At 42.0% G+C, this 26,050-nt stretch overlaps 1 protein-coding gene and 1 long non-coding RNA gene across 2 annotated transcripts in view; both read right to left on the bottom strand.

The window, feature by feature from the left end:
• The window catches only part of LOC124141401 (uncharacterized oxidoreductase MexAM1_META1p0182-like), a 31,110-nt gene extending 5,683 nt beyond the window's left edge, over positions 1–25,427 (bottom strand). Inside the window, exons 1-6 of the mRNA XM_048402338.1 lie at positions 25,210–25,427; positions 24,168–24,298; positions 3,282–3,377; positions 1,466–1,604; positions 1,025–1,065; positions 74–143 (exon numbers count right to left, since the gene is read on the bottom strand). Of these exons, the coding sequence (XP_048258295.1) occupies positions 74–143; positions 1,025–1,065; positions 1,466–1,604; positions 3,282–3,377; positions 24,168–24,298; positions 25,210–25,243 (511 nt within the window). The 5' untranslated portion in view covers positions 25,244–25,427. The remainder of the gene's footprint in view (positions 1–73; positions 144–1,024; positions 1,066–1,465; positions 1,605–3,281; positions 3,378–24,167; positions 24,299–25,209) is intronic.
• LOC125383650 lies at positions 4,926–14,460 on the bottom strand. Its single transcript, XR_007222858.1, has 4 exons — positions 14,339–14,460; positions 13,808–13,866; positions 12,849–12,922; positions 4,926–5,578 (listed from the first exon to the last, which is right to left on the bottom strand). It is a non-coding gene; the product is annotated as an uncharacterized LOC125383650 (long non-coding RNA).
• Positions 25,428–26,050: the final 623 nt, after the last annotated feature.

Raw genomic sequence — 26,050 nt, 5'->3', positions numbered from 1 at the left:
AGCAAACTGCAGGACCTTACATGAGTGGGCTACCCAAGCGTCCGATAGGTTTCCAAAAGGTTTATATACTAACCTTGGGCAAGGTATCTTGTGAATGTGTCCAAGGCCGCCTTCGACATGATGTAGATACCTCCATTCGGTATCTGCACGGGAGGGAAGATTGATACAGGTTTTTGCATGATATATGAAAGTACCACAAGCAGCCCCATCACTTCATTTGATACAGATGCCCAAAAGGACGTAGAAGGTTGAAGGTACTTTTTTGGCCGAATCATAGTGTGAGCATGTCAGTGTAATTGTTTTACCATCTATCGTAATCTACATCTCTTGTAAAGATCAGCCTCGGTCTAGGACTTGTTTCTGTTCAAATATCTCTAAAATCACCATTTCCAACACATTTGTATTCTGATCTGTACAATTAGTGTAAATGATAACAAATGAAGTATACCATGGAGACAAGTGTCCGGAGACCAAGTCACTTGCCAAACGAGACACCACAAAGGAGACATGCAGCTGTTCTCATGCAAAACATTTCCACATTTTCTTTAAAATATCTCAACTTGATGTTGAAGTAAACTTAAATGCCACCACCACTAATACTCCCTTTACTGTCGCAGCACCCATTTTGGCCATACAACCTCCAATGTGCTTCGCATGTGATGCATGTCAATGCTGCACTCCAAATAACACAGGTGGTTAAAAGTTGTTGTTGTTGGTTTGTTGTTTAACGCCGCACTCAGCAATATTCCAGCTATATGACGGCGGTCTGTAAATAATCGAGTCTGGACCAGACAATCCAGTGATTGATATCATGAGCATCGATCAACGCAATTGGAATGGATGACATGTATCAACCAAGTCAGCGAGCCTGACCACCCGATCCCGTTAGTCGCCTTTTACGACAAGCATAGTCGCCTTTTACGGCAATCATGGGTTGCTGAAGATCAAGTATACCCCGGACCTTCACAAGGGGTCCATTTTACATGTACGGAATTATCCCGGTCTTTGCCGACAAAACACTCACAATTGTACTCGTTCCGCAAGTCGAAATATTAACCACACACCCTGCAACAAACAGATTTGTTTAGCCCTAAAACTGTGGCAATATCTACCATACACATTATAACGTCCTAACGAAGGAAACATGAACTTACATGTGTTACCAGTTTATATCTTATTGGCAGTATTTCAATAATACAGTTATTAAGACAAGTTTTTTATGACTGAATATGTTTTGATCACTGCTTCAAGACATACAATGATTTCTCTGAAAGGAGAAGCTGAGCCGTTTGTGCCGACGGCACCTTTTCCCGGACATCCAGCATATTTTCCAGTGAACAATTGTTTTCGTGTTGAAAAATTGTGAGGCAATTTGCTTCCAGTTTTTCAAAATAAATCGGTTTTTTTAAATAATTACAGACATAAAATCATACTCATGCATTCACATTCACTCACAAGAGAGTACCTTTAGTTTCAACCAAATACGGTAAAACCAACTGTGTCAAAAACACAGGTGCCTCCACGTTCACAGCCATTGTTTTGTCGTACAGTTCTTTGGGCGCTGCTCCCAGCGGACTCATCGTTGCGATCCCAGCATTGTTAACCTAAACATAAACATATGATACAACTTGTTTCTGTTCTTTTAAAATTGGTTGGTTGGTTTATTGTTTCAGCAATGATCCAGCTATATGATGGCGGTCTGGACCAGGCAATACAGTGATTGACATCGTGAGCATGGAACCACGCATTTGCGATACGATGACATACATCAGCTAAGTCAGCGAGCCAGACCACCCGTGTCTTACGACAAGCAGTCGCCTTTTACGGCAAGCATGACATAAAAAATCGACCAAGTGAGCGAGCAAGACCACCCGTGTCATACGACAAGCAGTCGCCTTTTACGGCAAGCATGGGTTGCCGAAGACCCTATTCTACTCCGGATCTTCACGGACAGATATTTGTTAAAATACTGATGTTGTCTGTTGTGTTTCTTATTCGTGGGGCTGCTGACAAGCAAGCATGGGCAAGCTATTCACCCCGGAATTTTTAAAACGCCACTCTCTGCGACGAGCCTGAAGGTAATCACCCATAGACAATGCAATGATTGATAATATGAGCAACAACCAACTCTGTATGGGTGTAATTACGTGGTTTCCATCAATTAACCAATGACCCTTTCATCACCTCTTACGACCGTTGTGTAGCCTAGAGGTTAAAGCGTTTGCTCGTCAAACCAAGACACTGGTAGGATTCCCCACATGGGTACAATGTGTGAAGCCCAAATATGGTGTAGCCTGTTGTGATATTGCCATAATATTTACACAAGCCGGGTGAAACCCAATTTACTCCAACCTCAGACAAGCATACGGCAATAGCGGGCCTGGTCTTCTAACCCAGAATCTCCATGTGATGGGTGAATGGATTCTACTCTGCAGCAGTTAAACTTTATCAAATAGTTGCATTTTATTCTTTGCAATGTATCGATGCACATATTTAACAAAATCCATGAAACCCTTTCAACAAAAGCACCCCATGGATGTTCTGGGTAAGAACTGGTTCCCAACAACCTATGCTTGTGTTCAGAGGTTACTTAATGGGTCGACCAGTCAGGATTGGTGATTTTGGTGCTTCCGTCTCATCATTTTCCCACACCATAGATCGTTGTTCAAAATAACAATCACAGGATTTTCTGGTCCTGTCACTGTTGTTTACTAGCCATTGTCAAATGGAAGGGCTACTGCTGAGTGCGGCAATAAACAAGACACAAACAATATGTTCAGTTGAACGTGTCTTGTCTCGGCTCGATTATTTACATGCCGCCCTCATATAACTAAAATATTGCTGAGTGCGGCGTTAAACAACACACAAGAGAACTGTATTGATTTTTGAAGCAGGTTCTCATTGTAATGTATCATGATGGTACAGAAGGTATACATGTGTATGTCCTTTCAACCCTTCTGGACCGCATCCGTGGTCTAGTGGTAGAGCGTCCGCCTGGAGAGCGAAAGGTTCGAGGTTCGATCCCCGGCCGCGTCATACCAAAAGACGTTAAATGATGGTACTTGTTGTTACCCTGTCAGGCGCTCGGCATTAAAGGACTAAAACAAGGACTGGTCGGCTCGGAGTCAGTATACTGTGTCTCATCGGCATCAGTCCGGACTAGTACAAGCAGACACAAACATGCATGCACGTCGCTATATAAGTGCAATAATCTTGGACACGACGTTTAACCCCATTTCACCTCACTTTCAACCCTTCTGCGGTAGTTGAAGTATACCCACCAGTATGTCGATTTTCCCGAACTTCTTCTTGGTTGCCTCCACGAGAGTCTTCCTGAAAGCATCATTCGTGACGTCACCCACGTTTATGAGAACATCCTGAAATAGAAAGTCAATCACGTTGTAAAATCGTTGATTCGATACGATGTGGTTTCACCCATTTGCCAGTGAGGAAATGTCGTCAACAATTGGCTGAGGCACTAAATTTATGGGACGATTCGAAAGGTTACCTCGTTGTGTTTGTACTCTCGAAAGTGCAGTGAATGCTGGCATGCCTATAGGTTGTTTGGATGCACAGCAAAAAAAGTGTAGGTTTCAGTCTTCCGGAAACCTTCCGGATACCTACCCATTTTGGATCCGGCCCGGATACCTTCCGGAAACCTTCCGGAAACCTTCCAAAAAAATGTCAAAATTTGGGGGGTGCATTTTGTTCACTTAAGTTTGAAACACATATAAAAAAATTAACTTGAAAATACCAAGCAATTTGAAGGTTGCTGAAGGCATCTGGAAGGTTTCCGGAAGGTTTCCGGAAGGTATCCGGATGCAAATTTTCTTCATGACTTGCTTCTGGTAAATAATGTTAGCATGTGCATTTCAGGTAGCTGCTGTAATGTTCTGGGTTACTTTAATGGTGAATATCCTCCTAAAACATTTTTTGAGAAGACAATTGTTCAATTTCATATATTGTCCTTTTCAGATGTTAATGGTATTTAATGAACAAACATCAGTTCTCGTATAATGATATCCTTAAATTTCATGTCCAGACTTCCAGATAGTACTGAGAGAAAGAAAAAGTCATTGACAATGTGCTCACTTGGGCCTTTGGTCCTAGTGAGATGATAATAAGACTATTTGTAACGGTACATGTACTTGTTATATCCAAAATACTAACTTCATTGAAATTTGCCTCACCCTAGTTTTATGGTACTACAGTGAGCGCTTCCTCAGTTACTGTGAAATCTTTTATTAAAAGGGATTGAGAGTTAATTTGACACTGGAGTTGTAACCACTGCTCATATATGTGTATTCAAATAATATAACAACTATGTGCTTAATACTTCACAAATATCTCCAGAAATAGGCATTTTAGTCATAATTGCAGAAATACTTTATGAATGACCCCTTCACTATTGCCTTGATCTTACACTTCAACCCTTTATGAGTTATCACTTTTGAGTGTGAATTTGACCTTCAATATCAGTGATAAATATTTCAAAAACATTTCAAAGAGCTATCCAGCACATAAACCAAATATGCAGTCCTTTGGTAGAATTCAACATATCATTGACAAAAATATGAAAGTAATGAAACCAGTATATGTATAAGAGTTACTAAGACTTCTGCAGAAAAGGCAAATTAGGGGAAAATGTAGTATATATAGATCACACACGACCTTTTTCCAACTTCGACCCCTGCCCAAAGGAAGAGTTAGACCACAAACAAACTTTTTGTCTGGTTGTGACTTTGACCTTGACATAACAGATCAATGTGTCATCAGACGTTTTCAGAGCAAAGGAAACATGTGTTATTTATTCTTGAGATGCCCAAGCAATGCATGGTTTCATAAGATAAGTGTGGCTATTAAACTGAGGCAAAATCATGAAACATCCCCATTTACACAGCTGGCAAATGAAACATAAGCAACAATCAAATTATTAATTTCTTTTATTCATATGCCTATAGTATATCAAACATTGAACAGTGTTCACATGATGGTTCCTGATGCAGTATGCAATTTCATCCTATTCTTCAATACTCATAACAGAGTGTGATAACTGTTCGCTTGACAGTACCTACGGATTATGTTCACCAGTTCAGAGAACTTACTTTCCCTCAATACTCCTTTTCTTTCTATATTGTCATGGATGAACAGGAACCAGGATGAGGGGATACCAGTTGGACTCTATCTCTGCAGCATTGTGTTAGTAGAATTGTGAACTTTCCATTTGGTGTTTGGGTCCACATTTAAAGACAATAAGTCCCATTTATCATTCCTTTCAAGTGTTTACCACATGGCTCAAGACAAGAATTTCCTGAATGTCCTGGAAGAATTTCACTCCAGCTTGGCATTGGTTGGTCTTCTCACATTAGGCAGACCAGCCTTTGTGTGTCCCAGTACCATTTGGCATACAACTTCTCGGTCGGCCTCCATTGAAATAACAGGACCCTCGTCATCGCTGTCTGCAAATCACCTCTGATATCTGAAGGGGTGCACCCTCTGTTTAGGACTCCCTTGTCTGGTCCTTCCAAACTGTCAACCTGGAGTACTCATCCAGGGATCTCAAGCAGGACTTCAGTTTCTGCAGCATAATGTACAAAGATTTTAGCAATCAAAAAGAATTGTTGCCACATGTACTTACAGATAGAAGGCAGCAAAATTTTTACAAACCTGTAGAGGTTATGAATTCTCTGATGAAATCCTCCTTGGGGCACTTATTGCATTTTCCTGGCTCAAGAAAATCTACATGACATAGTTGTAACCATTTTCCTTAATAAAAATTGTTACCACACAAAAAACTTTGTTTTTGTATGATATACGTCCACCCTTATGGTGCCTCACCCTCCACGGCGCGTCACGCCAAGGGAAGCAACTCTCACCCAAATCACTTTCCATATGTCTAATGCTGACGGAATGTGGGGAGGCGGGTGGCCGTGCCCCAAGGAGGATTTCATCAGAGAATTCATAACCTCTACAGGTTTGTAAAATTCTCTTTCAGATTAAATCCTCCTTGGGGCACTTATTGCATCAAGATAGACTCCTAAAGATAATCTAGGAAGTGGCATCCGTCAGCAACAAGCGTGCATAAAATACATCGTATTTTGATTATTTCAATGAATAAACAAGAGTTCAATAAATGGAACCAACCTTATCGTGAGGCACCACCGTCGAAAGGAGGGGGCTGGAGACAGGGCGTTATCGACCATACACAATGAAAAGAGCCATTCTTTGTGGCTCATCACATCGAGAACTCGAGACACACACACCCCCCACCCCACCCACTTTTTTGAACAAGTGATATTGGGGGCACAGATCACGAGAGACTATAAACCCGCACAGAGCTAGGCCAGAGGGTCCCCGTAATCGAAGGAGTGCATGTGCAATTACGATGATTATCGACTAGTAATGGCTGGTATTGTATCGACCGTAGAAGATAAAATCCGGACCGTTACTGAGCAGTGTTATAACCGGTCCGGGCGGTCTAAAATCTCGAAGGCTCAATCGGCTAGAGATGTAGAACTTTGCCCAGTTCGGAGAACTGACTGACCAAACCGAGCACGCTCGCTTGAGTGTTTGTCGAGTTGGTAATGTTTGATGAACGTGCTCGGCTGGCTCCAAATAGCCGCGGAGCAGATCTCCTCAATGGGCAGAGCCGCAGCATACGCTTGTGTCGTAGCCACTGCTCTAATCGAATGAGCCTTCAACTTGGTAGGGGGGTCCCTGCCTTGAAGCGTGTACGCCGTACATATAGTAGAGACTATCCACCGCAAGATAGTTTGTTTGCTCGCAGGTGAGCCAGCCGTCCTACCGCCATAACAGCAAAATAGTTGATTATCCTTACGGATACCCTTAGTTCTGCTGATATAGGACTTAAGGGTCCTGCGGACATCCAAGACATGAGCATGTCTTGTAGTGGTCCCCGACGAGGAAGGCTGTGAAAGAGCAGGTAGCTCAATAGGAGCCGTCACGTGGAAGGCGTGTGCGACCTTAGGACGGTAAGAGTCCGGCAGGCGAATACTGACCCTGTCCCGGTGAAAGACAGTTAGTTCGGGATCGGCTGACATTGCGTGAATGTCGCCTACCCGTCTGCCGGACGTTACCGCCACAAGGAACGCCGTCTTCCAGCTCAACAGCTGAAGAGAGAGAGACGACAGATCCCGAAAAGAAGGACCGGACAGCCAATCAAGAACGATTGACAATTCCCAAGGGGGACTGATCCGCCGGACAGGCGGTCGGATCCTGTCCACACCTGCTAAAAAACGCTGCACTAATGGGTGCGCACCCAAAAGTGCCCCGTCGACGGGGACGTGAAAGGCAGCGATAGCTGTAGAGTACCCCCGGACTGTCGATGCGGCCAGGCCGACATCTAGTCGCGACTGGAGGAACTCAAGTACGGCTACGAGATCTGCAGAAAAGGGATCTGCAATCCTTCTATCGACACACCAGCGCGCATAGCAGGCCCATCTATCCTCGTACTGAACGTTTGTCGAATCCCTCCGCGAAGCCAGTATTGTGTCTGCAACTCGTGCAGGAATACCGCTCTCCTGGAGGCGATTCCGGACAGTGGCCAAGCCACCCACTGAATCCTGGGATTCGGGTGGAGGGCCTCGTTCTGGGATAGGAGGTCCGGTCGTAAAGGTAATAGAACAGGAGGCTGAGCCAGAAACCTGAGTATGACTGGAAACCAACTCTGCGCCGACCAAAGGAGTGCCAGGAGCACAAGTAGTCGCGCAGGCTGAGTGGCTAGCTGAGACAGGACCTTGGAAATCAGAGGTACTGGGGGGAATGCCCACAGTATTCTGTCCGTCCAATCTAGCTGGAAGGCGTCCGGTGCCACCGACCTCGGGTCGGGGACTCGGGAGCAGAACGTTGGTGTCTGGTGATTCACCCCAGACGCAAACAGATCCACCTGGAACGACCCGTATAACTGGGAGATAATCCCGAATATCCCCGGGTCGAGCCTCCACTCGTGAGGAGCGAGGATCCGGCGAGACAGAGCGTCCGCACGGACGTTGTCTACCCCCGGGAGATAAACAGGTAGCACCCTGATAACGTGTGAGTCGCACCATAGGAGGAACTGCCACGTCTCTTGGAGAAGCGACGGAGACACCGTTCCCCCCTGCTTCCGGATGTAAGTCATCGCCGTTTGGTTGTCCATCTCTAGACGCACCACTTGGCCACGAAGCAGATCCAGGAAGCGTTGGAACACCAACCTGACCGCTCTCAGTTCTAGCACATTGATATGCAGTTTGATCTCCTGCTGGGACCATAGTCCCGAGGCAGTGTGATCGTTCAGAACGCCTCCCCAGCCGGAGAGTGACGCGTCTGTTTGAACTGTGAGAGACGGCACGGGAGTGTCGAGGGGGAGCCCCCGGGACAGATTCCCGACCTCGGTCCACCACTGAAGGTGTGCATTGAGCCACTGCGGAGTCTCGAGAACAGTCTCGAGATCTTCCGAGTTCACCCAAAGTCGACGGAGCGCTTGTTGAATGGGTCTCATTCTCAAGCGCGCCCGCCAAACAACATCCACTGTCGCCGCCATGTTGCCCAGTAACTGGAGCCATGTACGAGCAGTGTGACTGGCGGACAGAAGGAACTGGGAAGTAACACTTCTGACCTTGGTAATGCGATCTTGTGACAGAGATACAAGTCCGCTCACCGTGTTGAAATTCGCCCCTAGGAAGACTAGATTCTGAGTAGGGCTCAGATCTGACTTCTTGAGATTGACTATCCACCCTAGAGTGATCAGAATATCTATCACTTGTTGTGTAACTATCTGACTCAGGGATTGCGATAGAGCTCTTAGTAACCAGTCGTCGAGGTACGGATGGCAGAACCGACCTTTTGACCTGGCCACTTGGGCGGGAATCAACATCAGCTTGGTGAACACCCTCGGGGCCGTAGCGATCCCGAATGGTAGAACCCTGAACTGATAACACCTCCCGTCGAAAGAAAACCTGAGGTATTTCTTGAACTCGGGGTGTATGGGTACGTGGAGATAGGCGTCTTTTAGGTCTATTGACGTTAGCCATTCTCCGGTCTCGACAGCTGAGATCACCGAGCGCATTGTCTCCATCCTGAAGGACGGTACCTCTATAAGTTTGTTCAGCCTTCTCAGATTGAGAATAGGCCTGAACCCTCCGTCTTTTTTGGTGACTAGGAAATATGTCGAGTAGAAGCCCTCGCTTTCCTGTCCCACGGGAACTGGTTCGATCGCAACCTTCATAAGAAGTGCGTCGACCTCGGCACGGAGGAATTCCGCCCTCTCCAGGGTAGCAGGCACCGGAGTGTGCTTTATCCCGGAGAAGGGGGGCGGATGATGTTTCCACCGAGGCAAATGGCCATCCCTTAGAGTGGACAGGGTCCAGGGATTGGATGTGACTGTCTCCCATTCCTGCAGGAATAGAGCCAGTCGGCCGCCTACGGGGACATCCGGCTTGAGGCAGCGGACCCCGGCTGTCGGCAGTTCGAAAACATGCGACCGTGGGTCCGCCCGGGGCGCTTCGGGCGCTAATGGGAACCCGATGGGTTCCCGGCCCCGCGAAAAGGCTGCTGGCCTCGACCAGCTGCCCTGCCCCGGCCCCTGCCTCTCTTGCTCCTCCAGGCGCCCTTACCTGAAGGAAGCGGCTGCTTCCAAGCAGGTGCAGACTTCTGACCCGGCGCGTCAGCGTAGGAGGAAGCAAGTGGAGAGGTCCGCTTACGTGGTTTAACGCATGGTACCTCCAACAAGGCCTTAGAATCCTTGATGGAGGCATACAACTGTGCGGCCTCTCGGACCACCTGCTGAGCCCCAGGGAAGAGGGTGGCACCCATCTTATAAGGCAAAGCAAGTAGATCCTGGCGTGTGGAAGCCGAGTATTTGGATACCGACATCCACAGCCTGCGCATGCCCATGACTGCGCACATCATCTGCGAGGCACAGCTACGAATAGCGTCCCTCGCAAGATGACTATGTACCTCCGTAAGTTGCGCGGCCAACTCCGAAGAGTCGGCCGGCCCCTCTCCCGCTAACTCCCTCTGTACGGCCGACAGATAAGCGGAGTGTACGGACACCCGGAGCTGCTGACATGCGTTACGATATTGCTCCTCGAAGCAAACGTAAGCAGCCTTCAGCTCCGTACCGCAACAAGGGTGGCAACCGCCGGCCCTGCTTGACCTTAGCCAAGTTGGGGGTCGAAGACCCCCCCAGGGTAACGGAGGTCCAGACGCATTCGTCCACCACCGGTACCTCAAAATCACCATCCTCTGCTAACGGGTACCGCTTAATAAGTTCGGGCAGGTCGAACTTCCTGCGGGCACCCGACAACAGAGGGTTGATGACTTCATGCACCAATGAAGACAGGATACGGAGCCGCACCTGGGGTGCTTGCTCGGAGCAAAAGCGTCCCCCGGAAGGCGGAACTCAGTCGGATCCGACTGGGGCCTGGGCGCAGCCACCTGAGGCAGTACCTGGACAATCTTGTCCCGTACATGCCTCAACGAGGAAACGAAGGAAAATATTCCCGAGGTCTCTGAGTCGTCTCCCCCCTCCTCCATCCACTCCTCCTCTCTCGATTCCGAGCCGAAATTAATCGACTCTTCCCCGAGAGAAGAGGCAGACGAAGTCGGAAGGGGACGCCCGAAGGCCTGGGCCTTCGCATCCCCGGGCTGCACCCGGCCCGAAGCCGAGTCCCGGTCCCGAGGTGCCGGGGGTTCAAGGGAACCCACCTGGCTCTGGGCTAGAAATCCGCTAGAGGAAGCCTCGGCCTCGGAAGAGGCGTCTGGCTCCGCTAGGGAGAACTGTGCGTCGGTAGTGAACGGGCCAGTGCCCACCACCCCTCCGCTGGGGAGCGACCTCGAGCCGGCGCCGAAGCCCGGTCTGAGTTCGTCCCCGAGACCAAGTGGCCTGCCTCGGCCGACGCCGTGCATATCACAAGGTCTCGAAGCCGCGTCCGGCGCCGACAACGGGGAAGGCTCGGTCCGCAACTCCTCTCGGAGCTGAGACTTTACCTCCTCCATCATCGACGCCATCTGCGACCTCAACAAGGCAGAGATGTCTGCCAAAGACGGTGCAGGAGAGGGTGCAGTGATTGTGACGGGGACCCTAGAGCCTTCTCCCCCGGCCCCCGGGGAGGGAGCGGAGGAGACAGTCTCAGCTGCCTTTTAACCCTTTCTTACTTTTTTTGAGGGGGGCGGGGCGGTCTTTGCCGATCTAATGTCCACCCCCGCCTTCAATAGACCCTTAAAGTGTAAGAGGTCCACATTTCTCTTTTTCTGCGCCCGTGGTGTGAATGCAACACAGATCAGGCATGACCCATCGTCATGCCCGTCTTCGGCCAAACACTTTATGCAGGTATCATGCCTGTCTTGGGGGGGAATCGAAGCCGAGCACCCCGTACACAGTTTGAAGGTCTGTAAAAAAGACCGTAATTTTTGAGTTTGGCGGGAAGGGTAATAAAGTGTATCAGTGCGATTGAAAGATCGGAAAGATACGTGCATAAATTGTGTAACTAGAAGCAAAGGCGTAATTTAGAATGCGATTGGTAACGCGATACTAATAGCCAATGTCGTAGTATAATTATAACACCAAAGTGGGCGTGTTACGCGCGAAGGTGTAGAAAACCCGTAAAAAAGGTAAGTGTAATTTAAAATAATTAACACACCACCTTGGGTTTATTTAAAGGAAAAGATTGTAGGCTAAAGCCCGATGATATAGATTAAAAAACCCGAAGCCGTTTTTGATGGCCCTGGTGTTACATATATCATACGTGGCACTACAAAATGGACGCTACGACGGCCTTATTTCAAAGGTATCGTACACGTGTCACATAATTACAACTTTATAACTTTACAATGCGAGGTATTACGCCTTTGCATGAAAGAAATGTACCATACATACAGTTTGGTCTGCCATGGTTCTTGTACGAACGATTATCTTGTCTTTATTTTGTCTTGAAAAAAACAGCACGTCTGTCTTTGTCAGATGACATAAGGAAAGTGATTTGGGTGAGAGTTGCTTCCCTTAGCGTGACGCGCCGTGGAGGGTGAGGCACCATAAGGGTGGACGTATATCATACAAAAACAAAGTTTTTTGTGTGGTAACAATTTTTATTAAGGAAAATGGTTACAACTATGTCATGTAGATTTTCTTGAGCCAGGAAAATGCAATAAGTGCCCCAAGGAGGATTTAATCTGAAAGAGAACACTTAAGTTATCATATGTGAGTCTTGTTATATGCTAAACATTTAAGATAATCACATCTCAAATCTCAACCAGACAAACCAGTGATTAATGTTATGAACTCGGTCCAGACAAATCGATGATAACTATTATGGACAATATCCCACATCACTGTGGTATGATTACATGTGATCAATGAGCCTACTCAATCACTACCTTATCTATTAATTAGGCTTGGAATGCTGGGAATCTTTTTAAGTGATGTCATTTAGTGATTGTTTCAACTCATCAACATGGAAAAATATATATATACAATCCTTGTCATATAGCCAAACTATTGCTGGATGCAGTGTTAAAAAAATGAGTTGGCTTTAACACTGCTTTGAACAGTATTCCAGATATATCACCGCATGTTAGCTTGATGTGGGAAGAAAGCCCTAAGTGATGCAGGTCTTTGATGAATCCCACGAGCATGTGTATAATGCTGACAAACCTAGCAACATAAACGGGTAGAACCAGGATTTGAACCCATGACTATAGGTTTCTGCTAAGCCCAAGAGATGCAACTCTGCACAGAAAATTGTAGTGCCTTAGATAATAGGACATCCGTGCCCACAGCATTAAGGAACAAACTGAAGAAATATTTGCAAAATAACCATATGAACCAAACAGAATAATTTCAAAATATTAACCACTGTTGCTCTTCTATGGTCTTTCATTGCATTGATGCTGCACAGATGACTGTCTCTTTATTCATCCGGACATTCTACAAACATAAGTAGCATTCACATCACAGAAATGTCCAAACTGTACATGTTGTACATTTGATTCAAATGAAAAGACCCCGGTTGTGATTCCGACTTAGAACTGCCCTAATTATAATAATTTATGTCAAACATTCAGAAATGACATTTATCCCCACATTTAACAAATGTCAAAACAATATTTTGACAACAAAGTCAGGGTCATTCAACACATACATTACATAGGAAATAACTTGTTCGACAATGCAGAGAGATCCTCACCGAGGTGAATATCATTCCATGAATTATTGCCAAATTTTCTTGAAATGCAGATTAATGCAATGCAGTATTTACTTTTATTTCTAGGCTATTTGTTTGGCTTTTCCATGGCACTGTTTTGACAGGGATCTAACCTTGATATGACACTTTGTTCAGAAATGATATAAATAAGAGAATACTTTATTTTTCCCGAGAAAATTTGGGTTACATTGTGAAAGCACAGAGAAACAAGTATAAGATTCATGATTTAAGTTAAATACACTCACTACATACACACACAAACACAACATCCAAACACCAGGGTTAGAAATTGGCACTAGTCATTTTGACATTTTAAAGGTTTTGCTATATGCTATCATTTTAGGACTAGTGGACTGAAAGGGTTAGTTTCTACCGCTGCAAACACTAATCAACTAATGAATTGGGTGGTCAGACTAGGTTGTCATCATACTCTGAGGGCATGGATCTTTGCTGATAATAACAATCACTAGATTGCCTGGTCCATGATCAATTATTTACAGGCTGCCATCACAGAGCTGGACTATTGTGAGTGTGATGTTTCACATTGCATTGAAATATACCATGATGAATACATGTAGTTTGTATTTAACACAAACAAAAATACTCACTCAATACTTTGTATCCCCCCTGAGGATGTCTGTGAACCTCCCCACAAACCCTGAACATGCTGAAACAGAAAACAACTAACTTGTCTTTATCCTTTCAATGTTTCAGTGTGAATTTGTTAAAGATTGATAAGCTGTCATTATTCATTGTAATCCATATCTCACTTTCAGGTGGTTCAGGTGGCAACACATTATTGGAATTGAATGCCACATTTTGTTTGACATGCACTTTGCCAGATTTATACCCTTGGTAACTAACCCTCATCATCAAATCCCAGCGTTATGTTGAGAATAAGGACACGACCCTTAAAGTCCTGCACCTGTAGCTCTTATGCAAGCCCAAATAGAAATACCATGTCACAACAAACACTTGATCATAATAATAACAAAAGGTTTCCGAAAACAACAAAACTAAAAGGCCCTTGACGTTTACAGTAGTAACATGGAGATCAGGAAAATATCTAAATCAATCCATTTCATAAGATCTCTGTATAGAAATCATGGAACATTTTGTCTCGAAGCCCTGCTACGTACCTGGCATCCGCAAGCTGCTCAGTGCTCTTCCTTCGGCTGTCAATCGAGTTTTCGAAATACTTGACGTCCTCGTTGTGAATGGCTCAGATTGATTTAGACCGGGATTTCCGTGTTAGAGGTGACTGAGAACAATGTATCGATACATGAGGTAGGATACAACGATACAACCCGCAGTTCCCCAAGTAAACTTTCTCTATCGACCTGAATTAGATCATCTGCATATTCATGGCGACTAATGAGGTAACGGAAGTTACGTAGTCCGCACATTTTTTCCCGCTCTGTGCCCAGAATCTATTGGGAGATCATAAGGGCCATAATGCCAAACTGAGAAATACGTTCTTCACTAGTAACCAAAAGAAAAATACATACTTTGGGCATACTAGGAGTGCCTTTTATATATTTATTGTTGACTTTTAACATTTTTCCATTTTGTGACAAATTATTGTCATCCAATTTTTTTTAAACAATCTTAAAATATCATTTCTGATATTTTGATGTTGACTTATAAAAATATTTTTCTCTTACTTTTCGGTAAATATGCATTGAATACCTATTGCTGATAACACATTTAGAATTTTACTTGTGCTGTCTGTGCACTTGTCTGGACAAATCACTGATGTCTGGCATGATCATACCAAGTGGTTGGTAGAATTATGTCCTCTTTTTGTCCAATTCGGACCTACATACACAACTTTTCTCTGTACCGCGATACGATGGAGTTCTCTCACTTGTCAAACAGAGCGCGAGGCCCGGCTTTTACTCGGAGCTACTAATGTAAATAATGAACTTTTATCAGTAAAATATGCATTGTTTGATAACATGAATGATATCTGATACAGAGAACACGAATAAACATAAAGGTTAGTGAGTGCATTTTGTTCCGTTTGGCGTACATGACAAGTACCGCGATACCCCGAGGTTGCAGGCTATGATGTAGAAATATGTTTGCCTACTTATATTCCTTTAACTAGATACTCTACTGTGACTCATTTTCTTAGTTCATATCGTACCGTCAAAGCAATCTGTGGTACCAGAGACCATATAATAGAGGGACGGCCCTCTAGCCTATGCGCGAAACCATCAGTGCTACGGCTTGTACTGCGCAGCCTGTCCGGAAGCGAGCAGAAACGCGTTAACTGCAGTCATCGCTGTCGCCTTTTTTTCCCATGCAAAAGATATATTTTACAAAACAAAATTACACTCTTGTATTTCTTAACATTGTTAACATTACAACTGAGATTTGTTGGTGCCCTAAAGCATGTCGTTGTCACTGTATTTGATGACTGTGATCACGCTTTGTCTTTGTCCGAGAGAACAAAATGGCGCACATGTAAAATCGGCAAAAGTGCAGATTTTGATTTTCAATAACGGCCTCTAATTCGCAATGAAAGTCCTTGGTTACCAAGGTGTATAAAAAGGATATATGTTAAAAATTGGCTTAGTGCCATTTACAATCTTAGGGCGGATGCGATATTTCAGATTTTGACTCCAGAAATGGGACTAAATCTGACTTTTCCCGAAATAATTACACCACAACTCTTAATTTCCGCATGCTTTCAGACGAATGTGTTCCAATCATCGGTCCTGAATTAAATAGTTTTACATTCATCACGATTTCCCCTTTGGCTTGGTACCAAAGTTATTTAGGTACGATCGGTAGTTTTTTTTTGTATGATTTTTGGCGCAAGGCCATATTTTACGTCACATATTTTAAATTAAATTACCATATAGCAGACGAAATAACATGCATTTTGTCTGTGATTATCATCCGCATATATCTTTAGAAACATTATACAAAGTGACTTATATTGTATGATATTAGAATTGTTTTTGTAAGACGCGTATTTTATTTACCTTTGCTTTCGCCATTTTTTCGTAAGTTTAACTTTGTTTCAGTTAGGCTTCTATCACATATCGCGCATATACTATATACTACAATACTACATATTTGTTATCTTCTGAAGATTTTGTCTGTATTAATCATGACTACATTTAATCAATTATTTATTTTATGCCGTGTAAATATTGATTATGAGCAAAATGATCTTGGCCTAAACCCAATCATAATAATGTAAATATGATGAAGGTACTACTTACTTTGTGTATTTACACAACAATAAAAACATCATACAAAAATAAAAATCCGTTACATGAAATATTTGTATTATAAAATTATCATTTGCTTTGTAAATGCCAAGAAAAAAGAAGGATTATATCGGCAGTCGTCGGGAGAGAAGTTCCAGACAACAAGGTCGAAGGTGTCAAACTTATCTCGCTCCGGCAAAGCCTATTATCACTGCTAGCCCCAAACTGGCATAAACCAATAACATTTGATTCTTTCGAAGCCCATTGTCAGACACATCGAAAATTCATTTAACAACGCTCGTAGTTTAATGTGTATTTTTAATTCATTGGAACTATTAGCATTATAAAATAGTAGCGAATTTACATGAAATAAAAACATTAATATGGCGTCATTTTTTTTCTGGCTAATAGTAAAGCATTTACACCAGTCGGTGATCATGCATTTTTGCAAGTAAATCTAGTCTGGACTTAATATAAGATATGAAGTTAATCTGGAGATATATTTTGTGAACATCGGGAATAGGGTGATATGTTACAAGTGTCTTCCCTGCTTCTGAATGAGTTTTATTTACACTTCCTGAGTTCCTGTGCAATTTACCGGATCGTAGTTTTCTGTGGCGTTCGTAGTAGATTTGGTATATTTGTTTATTTATAATAGTTAACAATTGCAGCATAAAATGAGATATGTAAATTGAAATAAATGTCCCGGAAGACACACATGTTCAGCAAATAATTTGCAGCCAACTGACATGTGCTAATGAGAGATATCATACAAAAATCTTTGTAATCCGCTAAGAGACGTCCTTTTATTGGATTGTCGCTGGTAGTAGTCGGAGAAATCTCGGCTAAGGGAATTAACTCTTACCCCGGATATTATGTAATATTGTTTACGTGGTTACCAGAATGGTCAGTCGTGAATGTCTGCGCATCTATTGCGCATCTGCAGCGGTACAGGGAGGTTAACAGCAGGGTGTCGGGGTGTATCAGTTACATGCCAGACCGTAGCGCTGATGGTTAGTGATAAACTGTTGGTGAGGGCCGTCCCTCTATTATATGGTCTCTGGTGGTACTCACCAATCTGTGAGAATGGTTAATAGACTAAACTTACTTTTGCAGGTGTCAAGAATCAAGAACAAATTAAATGACAGAAGTTTTGCAACAGTGAACATAGTGAAGTGGAAGATAAGACATTTGAAAGGTATGGATATTTTCACTTGAACTTGTTGAAGAATACCATGATGACAACTTTATCATGTTGGGAATTTTGGCGGTGGGGTAGCCTAGTGGTTGAAGTGCTGAAGACCAAGGTTCTATTCTTGTCATGGTACCATGCATGGTACAATGTGTGAAGTTCACATCAGGTGTTCCCCGCCGTGATATTGCTGGAATATTGCTAAAAGCAGCGTAAAACCATACTCACTCACTCACTCAGATAAGCTCAATGTCAAGCTGAAACTGGACTACAGGTATACTATAGGTATACTATTTATTTCATATTTATGTTAGTAAGTAGGAAATGAATAGTAATTTTATAGAAATTTCATATATATCTCCCCTTTCTGCCAACAACATCTCCAGATAACAGACAACGACAATTAGTAGCCCTTTTTGCCAAAACAAGGTGCTGTTTTCGCCTCACCCATAAGAGATAACTTAATAGATCGGGTGATCAGGCTCGGTGACCTGGTTCATGGCATCCGACAGTGACCATCTGACAGCGTGGATTGTTGTTCACAATATCAATCACTGGATTGTCTAGAATCTTGGGCCTACCTTTAGAATACAGTACCACAAACTTTTCGAACAGGTCACAATACCCTCTGATGTAATTTGTAGTATTTTGTTGCCTGACACACTGGCAAAATAATGCTTTGTGATGTCAGGGGTCATTGGGTGTACATATATATGCTCTTTTCAGTGGTCTATCATCTCCACACGCTATGTTTTTGCAGAAGCCCAGCAATGTTGACAGTTTTAATTATTTGTTTACTAAATATTGCCTGCGGCTGCGCATTTTATATCAAGTGCTTGTTTATGAAAGCACCTTTGTTTTCTATATGTTTTTTTATTTCATTTTTTACTTATTCCAGTGGTTAAATTGATTATATATTGAAACTTATAATGTGCAATAAGCGGGTTATAGCTAAAACGTCACCGATTGGCAAAACCCTTGCCGAAAGCGAAAACAGCGATTATTACTTGGCGAAAATGGCACCTTATTTTTTTTTTACCTTGGTAAAATAAATGAAATTAAACTTGGATTGATAACTTGCAAAGACCAATAATTGTGAAATGTTAAAACAAGTTTACATTAGAAATTAGCCTCTACTCCAACGTATCCTATACGCGACTCAATTTATTGTGATAACATGCTTTGAAGTAAAATATATGGAATTAAACACACATCGTCTCATACAAACACAAATAGTTGTGAAACGTTAAAACAAGTTTACCTTAGAAATTAGCTCCCTACTCCAATTTACTCGCCGACTCTGATTGGCAGACGCAGCTAACTTATTGTGAATATATTATAAGCTTTGAAGTTTAAAGTACTCAATGTCAAGCTGAAACTGTATTTAAAAATCCTAACATGGTGCTGTCAGATCACAATTATTCACAGTGGCCTTTCGATGTATCATTTGAACATGTTGAAAGGTTTTACAAGAGATTTTTGTCAGTAATAACTGATGCTATTTCTGCCCTAACATGACAACAAATAAATCAACCAATATGGAACTATTTTATTGATATGTGGCAACAAACATACTTCAGGCTGTAAATTTTCCAAATGGGTCAATATCTATGTCATCTTGTTTCTCCTAATGTCTGTGCAGGTGCTCGCTACAATTTTGGAACTTCTTTACAGCTACAAACAGAAAATACCAGAACAGTTTACTACTACAAATCAAATACTGTATGGGTTTCACTGAAAGTGTGGCCACAACTGAAAATCTTCAAATACCTGTATTTGGCTATAAATTTGACTATGGTTTCTGTCAATTATCTATTCCTGCCTCAGGTAAGGATGCAGTGATTTATTTAAGTGCACACATGTATCACAGATATACTCCTGAAGTCTATGAAAGTTATTTACAAGTGATACACATAAGGACTTAAAGGAGGAAATGTATTGATGTCAACTTCTTTATTATGAGGATCACAAAATTTCTGAGTATATACTTACTCCTTCATAAGGTTAATATTCACGATTCTGCTCCAATTGCTTAGATCAATGCCCACATTGTCAATCACTGGGTCGTCTGGTACAGACTCGATTATTTACAGATCACTGTCATATGGCTGGAATATTGCTGAGTGTGGCGTTAAACAACAAACACAACATGTTTCTACTACCTGCCGTTGTGGATACCATTTTGAGAATCCTACACATTACATCTTTTCATGTCATCAACTATTGCCATCTTCTCAATAATATGTACTACTACATGTGTTTTCAACATATTTATTTCAAAATGTAATGGATTTGCAAACAATCTGATTGCCTATATATATGCTTATCAAATACACAAAAAAGTATTAATTACAATAAAGTTCAATACTATCAGTTAAGCAATAATGTAGTTATTAAATTGGTAAGTAGATAATTCAAGTATGAAACCATATTGATTAAATCTAACAGATTCTGACAAAAATGCATGTATCGATGAATTCTTTCAATGTTTTCCTGTACATAATTTTCAACATTGCCATATTAAGCCATTTTCATGTGTATAATAATACAAATTATTTCTAATAATCGCGTAATTTGGACACACAAATATAAAGCAACCCAATACTTGCCGTAACAGGCTTGTCTAAAGAGTTGACTAACGGGATAGGGTGGCGGTCAGGCTTGGTGACTTGGTTGAAGCATGTCATTGATCCCAATTGTGTGGGTCGATGCTCATGATGTCAATCACTGGACTGTCTGGTCAAGACTCGATTATTTACATATAGCCGGAATATTGCTGAGTGCGGCATAAAACAACAAACCAAACCAAATCATAAAAAGCGCCATAAGTCGGGATGGGTCATTTGAGATTAGCAAGTTTTATGTGAACTTAAATCATTACAACCTGATCTGAGTCTTGAAAAGATATGACTTTGATTCAGTGAAAATTTGCATCATGATAGTTTCAACTGTAGGCACAGTTAATCTAAACAGTTAATCTGATTTTTGTACAGTTTCTGTTTATTAAATGTTAAATGTCTTTGTGTTCAAATAAGCTTTGCCTCTTCACCAACCCTATTCCTCTTTTGGAATAAATAGTGTCTTATTCAAATACCATCACTACTAATCATCCTAGTGAACAAAACAAAGAAATGCACATCAAAACTGTCATTATTATATATCAGATATCTCATAAAGTAGAAAAATAACCTGTTATCCAGCAAGATACATATCCTTAGTCCCCAGAAGCATGTTACATAGTAGACTGACTTGATAGGTTAAATAGCAGTCAGCATGGTTGTAAATGCACAACTGACTAAGCCGTCACTACTCAATTAAGTAATTAACAGACAATTGCAAGTGCTAATACCCACCCGACACTAATTGCCCTGTTAATCCCTAGCCCACAATGAGTTGACATTGAGTTCATTTTGCTAATTAGCTTTTTTTAGAGTAGCAAGGTAATAAACATCAAAGGTGGGCCAGGCTTTGATCATGTGTTCTGTAGAAAAGATGATGTCACTTGTTTTATGAGATTATCTGACAGTTTGGCTGGACACAAACAGATGTCTCCCTTGTAGCACACTATGTGTCAGACAAGGACTTTGACCACTCTGTGCAGATGCATATCAATGCATAAAGAACATTGGGTAGATGATTCAATAATGTCATGCAAGTCAAAGTTGGGTTTCGCTGTATTTAGAAACAGACGATGTATCCAAAACTTTATAACAGTAATGATGATTAATTTAAACTTTGCCAGACCAATATTTTTGGCAGATTTGCATGTTATTGTTAATCTTCATAAAGTTATTTTAAAAAAAAGATAGGATATGATAAGGTATGATAAGATATGATAAAAATATGATAATGATTTTAGTCAAGAATATTGCCATGAATATTTTAATTCAGATCAGAACAAACAGGGAGGGTCACCCCAAAAATGTGAGAGTCTCTAGGGGAGGGACCGGTCATGTAAAAAGGGTTATGAAAAAATGGACAATAAAATATAAAGTGCTTTGCATTTTCCTTCAGGGAGGGTAGTGTCAGAAATGAATGAGAACATACCGGTAATACATGACCGGCCCCTTTAATGTAATATACATAGTTTTTAGTTGATGGTTCAGGTTGTGCTTTTCAGTTGAATTTCTTATCACTATCTATGTTGGACTACCATTAACGGTAGATATTAAATATCCATAATAACTTAGATAAATACTTCTACAGTCTCATCCTAATTTGTCAAAATTTGAATTTCAATATAGCTTCAAATAATGAATGAATGAATTTGGTGAGAATATCTATTGTCTGAAATCCTAATGCACTTGCTTTTGTATTTGGTGTGCTAGGGTAGCCTAGTGGGTAAAACGTTCTCTAAAACCCAGGTTCGATTCACCACTTGGGTACAATGTGTGAAGCCCATAGATGCAATATTGTTAACGAGCTGCATGAAACTATACCAACTCACTCGCTCATTATGTTGTATTTTGAGATCACTTACATGACCTGTCTGATTGAAAGTTTTGATTATTATGAATAGTTCTGTTTTTATGTATAAGAACCTATGTAACTTAGTTTTGCATTGTCTTGTTTACCCTTCCATATATTTTGATGTAATGCAAACATTCAAGCAAAATTCAGGTGAACCGTGTGGCGCTTAAGGTATTGTTTTTGAAGACCGGATACATTTTTGTATTTTCTGAACACTTTTCTGTTTGCAATGGCTTATTTACATGTTCAAAGATTGGTTAAATATCAGTTGCAAGATAAATTGTCAATACCCCACTGTTCGAGAAAACAACTTTTTACATTTGTAAATATGTGTTTCATAATTTTTTAATAACAAGTTTCTAAAGATGTTATGAATTGTTTCAGGACTTGGATTTCACAATCTGACACCAGCTACATTTAAGAAGATCTTGCTCAGACATGTCAGACAAGGGACTTGCCGGATGATGAACAATCCTCCCGATAACAACCAACAGATTCACCACAGAAAGTGATGATTCTGAATGAATAATGCCACATCAGTGTGACTATAGTATAGTGACTATAGTATGACACTAATCAAGTCTGAATGAATTTATGCCAAAGCACTGTGACTATGTCCAGGTTGTGTACACCGACTCTGACTATACAAATCTGAATAACTTTTGTGGTTTACTGCAGAAACATAATTGACTTTACATATTCTTCTTCCATGAAATTCTTCTGAGATTTGACTAATTTGTTTATTTAGAAAATTGCATTGAAGAGTCTGTTCTGTAAGTTCTTGCAAACACCACTGGCTACTTTATGCTAGTTCCTCTTCTTGCTTAATCAAATTTCAATTTGTGATATGTACCAATGAAATGTCATAAAATCAATAAATATGATTTTTATTCCAAAAACATTATTTGTTTTGCTTCATTAGCATAAAGAAATATGATACTGATCAGCCATAACATAGGTGCTGAACAAATATAAAATATACTAATGCCCTGAATGTTTTCCTACTATGAATACAGCTCACTTAACAAAAGTTGTAGTTCCACACTAGTAATCAAATGACATTGATATTTTTTTCTGTGCTTTATTTAGGTGTTTTCTATGGATGCCATTAGTCTTATGCACCAATTTGGGAAAATTGTATTGTGTTTCGTACTCCCATGAAACTACACTGTCCAGATATAACAAGTACTGATACCGTTCCAAACTAATCTTTTAATTTCACCAGGGCCAAATGCCAAAGCACATAAGCAATGACTTTCCATTTTTGTGAGAATGGTGTTATGCCACTTTTAGCAATATTGCAACAATATCACGGTGGGTGACACCAGCAATAAGCTTCACACATTTGTACCCATGTCGCGAATCGAACTTGTGAACAATGCATGCCCACATATCTCAGTTTTAGGAGGATATTTACAACTAAAATAACACAGAATATTACAACAGCTATCTCATATGTACAGGCTAACATTAATAACCAGAAACAAGACATGAAGAAAATTTGCATCCGGATACCTTCCGGAAACCTTCCGGAAACCTACCAGATGCCTTCAGCAACCTTCAAATTGCTTGGTATTTTCAAGTTAATTTTTTTATGTGTTTCACACTTAAGTGAACAAAATGCACCCCCCAAATTTTGACATTTTTTTTGGAAGGTTTCCGGAAGGTATCCGGGCCGGATCCAAAATGGGTAGGTATCCGGAAGGTTTCTGGAAGACGGAAACCTACACTTTTTGTGATGGTTTGTTGTTTAACGCTGCACTAAGCAATATTCCAGCTATATGACGGCGGTCTGTAAATAATCGAATCCGGCTCAGATAATCTAGTGATTGACAACATGGGCATCGATCCACGCAGTTTAGATCGATGACATGATCAACCAAGTCAGCGAGTCTGACCACCCGATCCCGTTAGTCGCCTCTTTCGACAAGCATAGTCGCCTTTTGCGGCAAGCATGGGTTGCTGAAGACCAATTCTACACCGGATCGTCACGGGTCACATGCCTGTAGGTCACATCGCTCAGGAGAAACAAGGATGTTGATTTGGTAATCGGCTATAGCTCTCTCCTTGGTTTCTACTTACGGCAGAACCTTTCGTCTTGCAGTTCTTAACCACTTCCTCCAAATTCTTCTGGTTCCTGCCTGTCAAAGACAGTTTGGCTCCTTCTTTTGAAAACACTGCTGCAATTCCTGCCCCAATTCCTGAACTGGAACCTGAAAGGAGGAATGTGCTGATTGACATGAAACATACAAAGAATTCCATTTCTGTCACTTATGTGTTCTGGAAACTGACCAATGTACCCTGCTTTGTTTGGTGCGTGCGTGTGTGTGTGTGCGTGCGTGTGTGTGTGTGGAGGGTGTGTGTGTGTGTGTGTGTGTGTGTGTGTGTGTGTGTGTGTGTGTGTGTGGAGGGTGTGTGTGTGTGCGTGCGTGCGTGTGTGTGTGTGTGTGGAGGGGGTGACTGTGGCTGGTGAATAACGTGACAGAATGTGTCCACATTACTCCATGCTTGTAAGATCTATATTGTGATAAAACGAGTCTTACATCGCGAAGTGCATCAAATCACGTGAGAACCTTGATTAAAAACATGAAAAGATTTAGAAAAGATCTGTCGATCACGAGTTGGCGGCGCACATGCGTTGCAAATCCTGCAAATCCTGCAATCGAAATCTGCATGCCTGTTTCCAACCGGATTTCGATTTCGCTGTGCGATTTTGATTGGGCTATGCATAGAATCGTTAGTCCAGCCAAAATGTAACTCCAAAATACCAGCATAGTTCGGCAAGGTTGGAAACTGGACTTTTATAGTCAGTTAACTCCCTTGCTTCGGGAAGATGGTAGGCTATCGAAAGATCTTTGTATTCATACGCACGTTTGTGTGCGAATAAACTTGTTAATTCTGAAGTTTGTAATGAAATTAGACACCTGATTTCAATGTTATTTTTGTGTCACCCTGGTCCGAAGCGCTACCATTTGTACAATTTTTAATCCCCACCATCTGGGGATGCTTCCAGTCAAATTTCGAAGAAGTCGTTTGAAAAAATTGTTGACAGACGGACGCCTCAGTATGGCAAAAGCTCGCCTTGGTCCGTCGGACCCGGTTAGCTAACAATAAACAATCTCACCTGTAATGATAGCAACTTTTCCTCTCAGTGCCATTGTAACAGGAAGCCCTCTGATGCAGCAATTCTGTGTGTATGAATTACAATTTAGTATCTGAATGTTATTCCTTCCACGGCGGCAAGTAAATTAGCTGTATCACTACAACTTGAACCGGCGATGTTATACATATGCTGCAGTGTAAACGCATGTACACACGTGCCTGCACTCTGTTACGTGACCTACAAACATGCTTCATCATCGTGACTGGCCGCTTTGTTATATTTGAAAATTGAACACATACAGACGACTCTGCAAGTCATGTGCATATTTGACATGATCATTCATCAATAATTGTAATCCCCTTTCACCCCAAACCATGATTCAGCATTGCTAGTCGGCAAAACATTGACGCTTTGAACAGATCCCTCAACTGTTTTATGGGTTACGTGCAAATTTGGCATATTCATACATCACTTATTTAATTTGTTTGGTTGGTTTATTGTTTAACGCCGCACTCAGCAATATTCCAGCTATATGACGTCGGTCTGTAAATAATAGAGTCTGGACCAGACAATCCAGTGATTGACATCATGAGCATCGGACCAGGCAATTGGAATCGATGACATGCTTCTACCAAGTCAGCGAGCCTGACCACCCGATCCCGTTAGTCGCCTCTTACGACAAGCATAATCGCCTTTTACGGCTAGAATGGGCTGCTGAAGACCTTAGTCTACCACGGATCTTTCCCCAAACCCAGGAATACATGTCTTTTGTCGATCAGCACGTCCCCCCGCGGGACAGACTGGGTTAAGTATCATACACAAGTTTAATTGAGAATTGACGTTTTGCGTGTTTGTGATGTTT

The sequence above is a fragment of the Haliotis rufescens genome, unplaced genomic scaffold, assembly GCF_023055435.1.
Source record: "Haliotis rufescens isolate VD_foot unplaced genomic scaffold, xgHalRufe1.0.p SCAF_25, whole genome shotgun sequence".
In the NCBI taxonomy this organism is placed as follows: Eukaryota; Metazoa; Mollusca; class Gastropoda; order Lepetellida; family Haliotidae; genus Haliotis; species Haliotis rufescens.
This window is presented reverse-complemented; position numbering and strand designations above follow the sequence as displayed.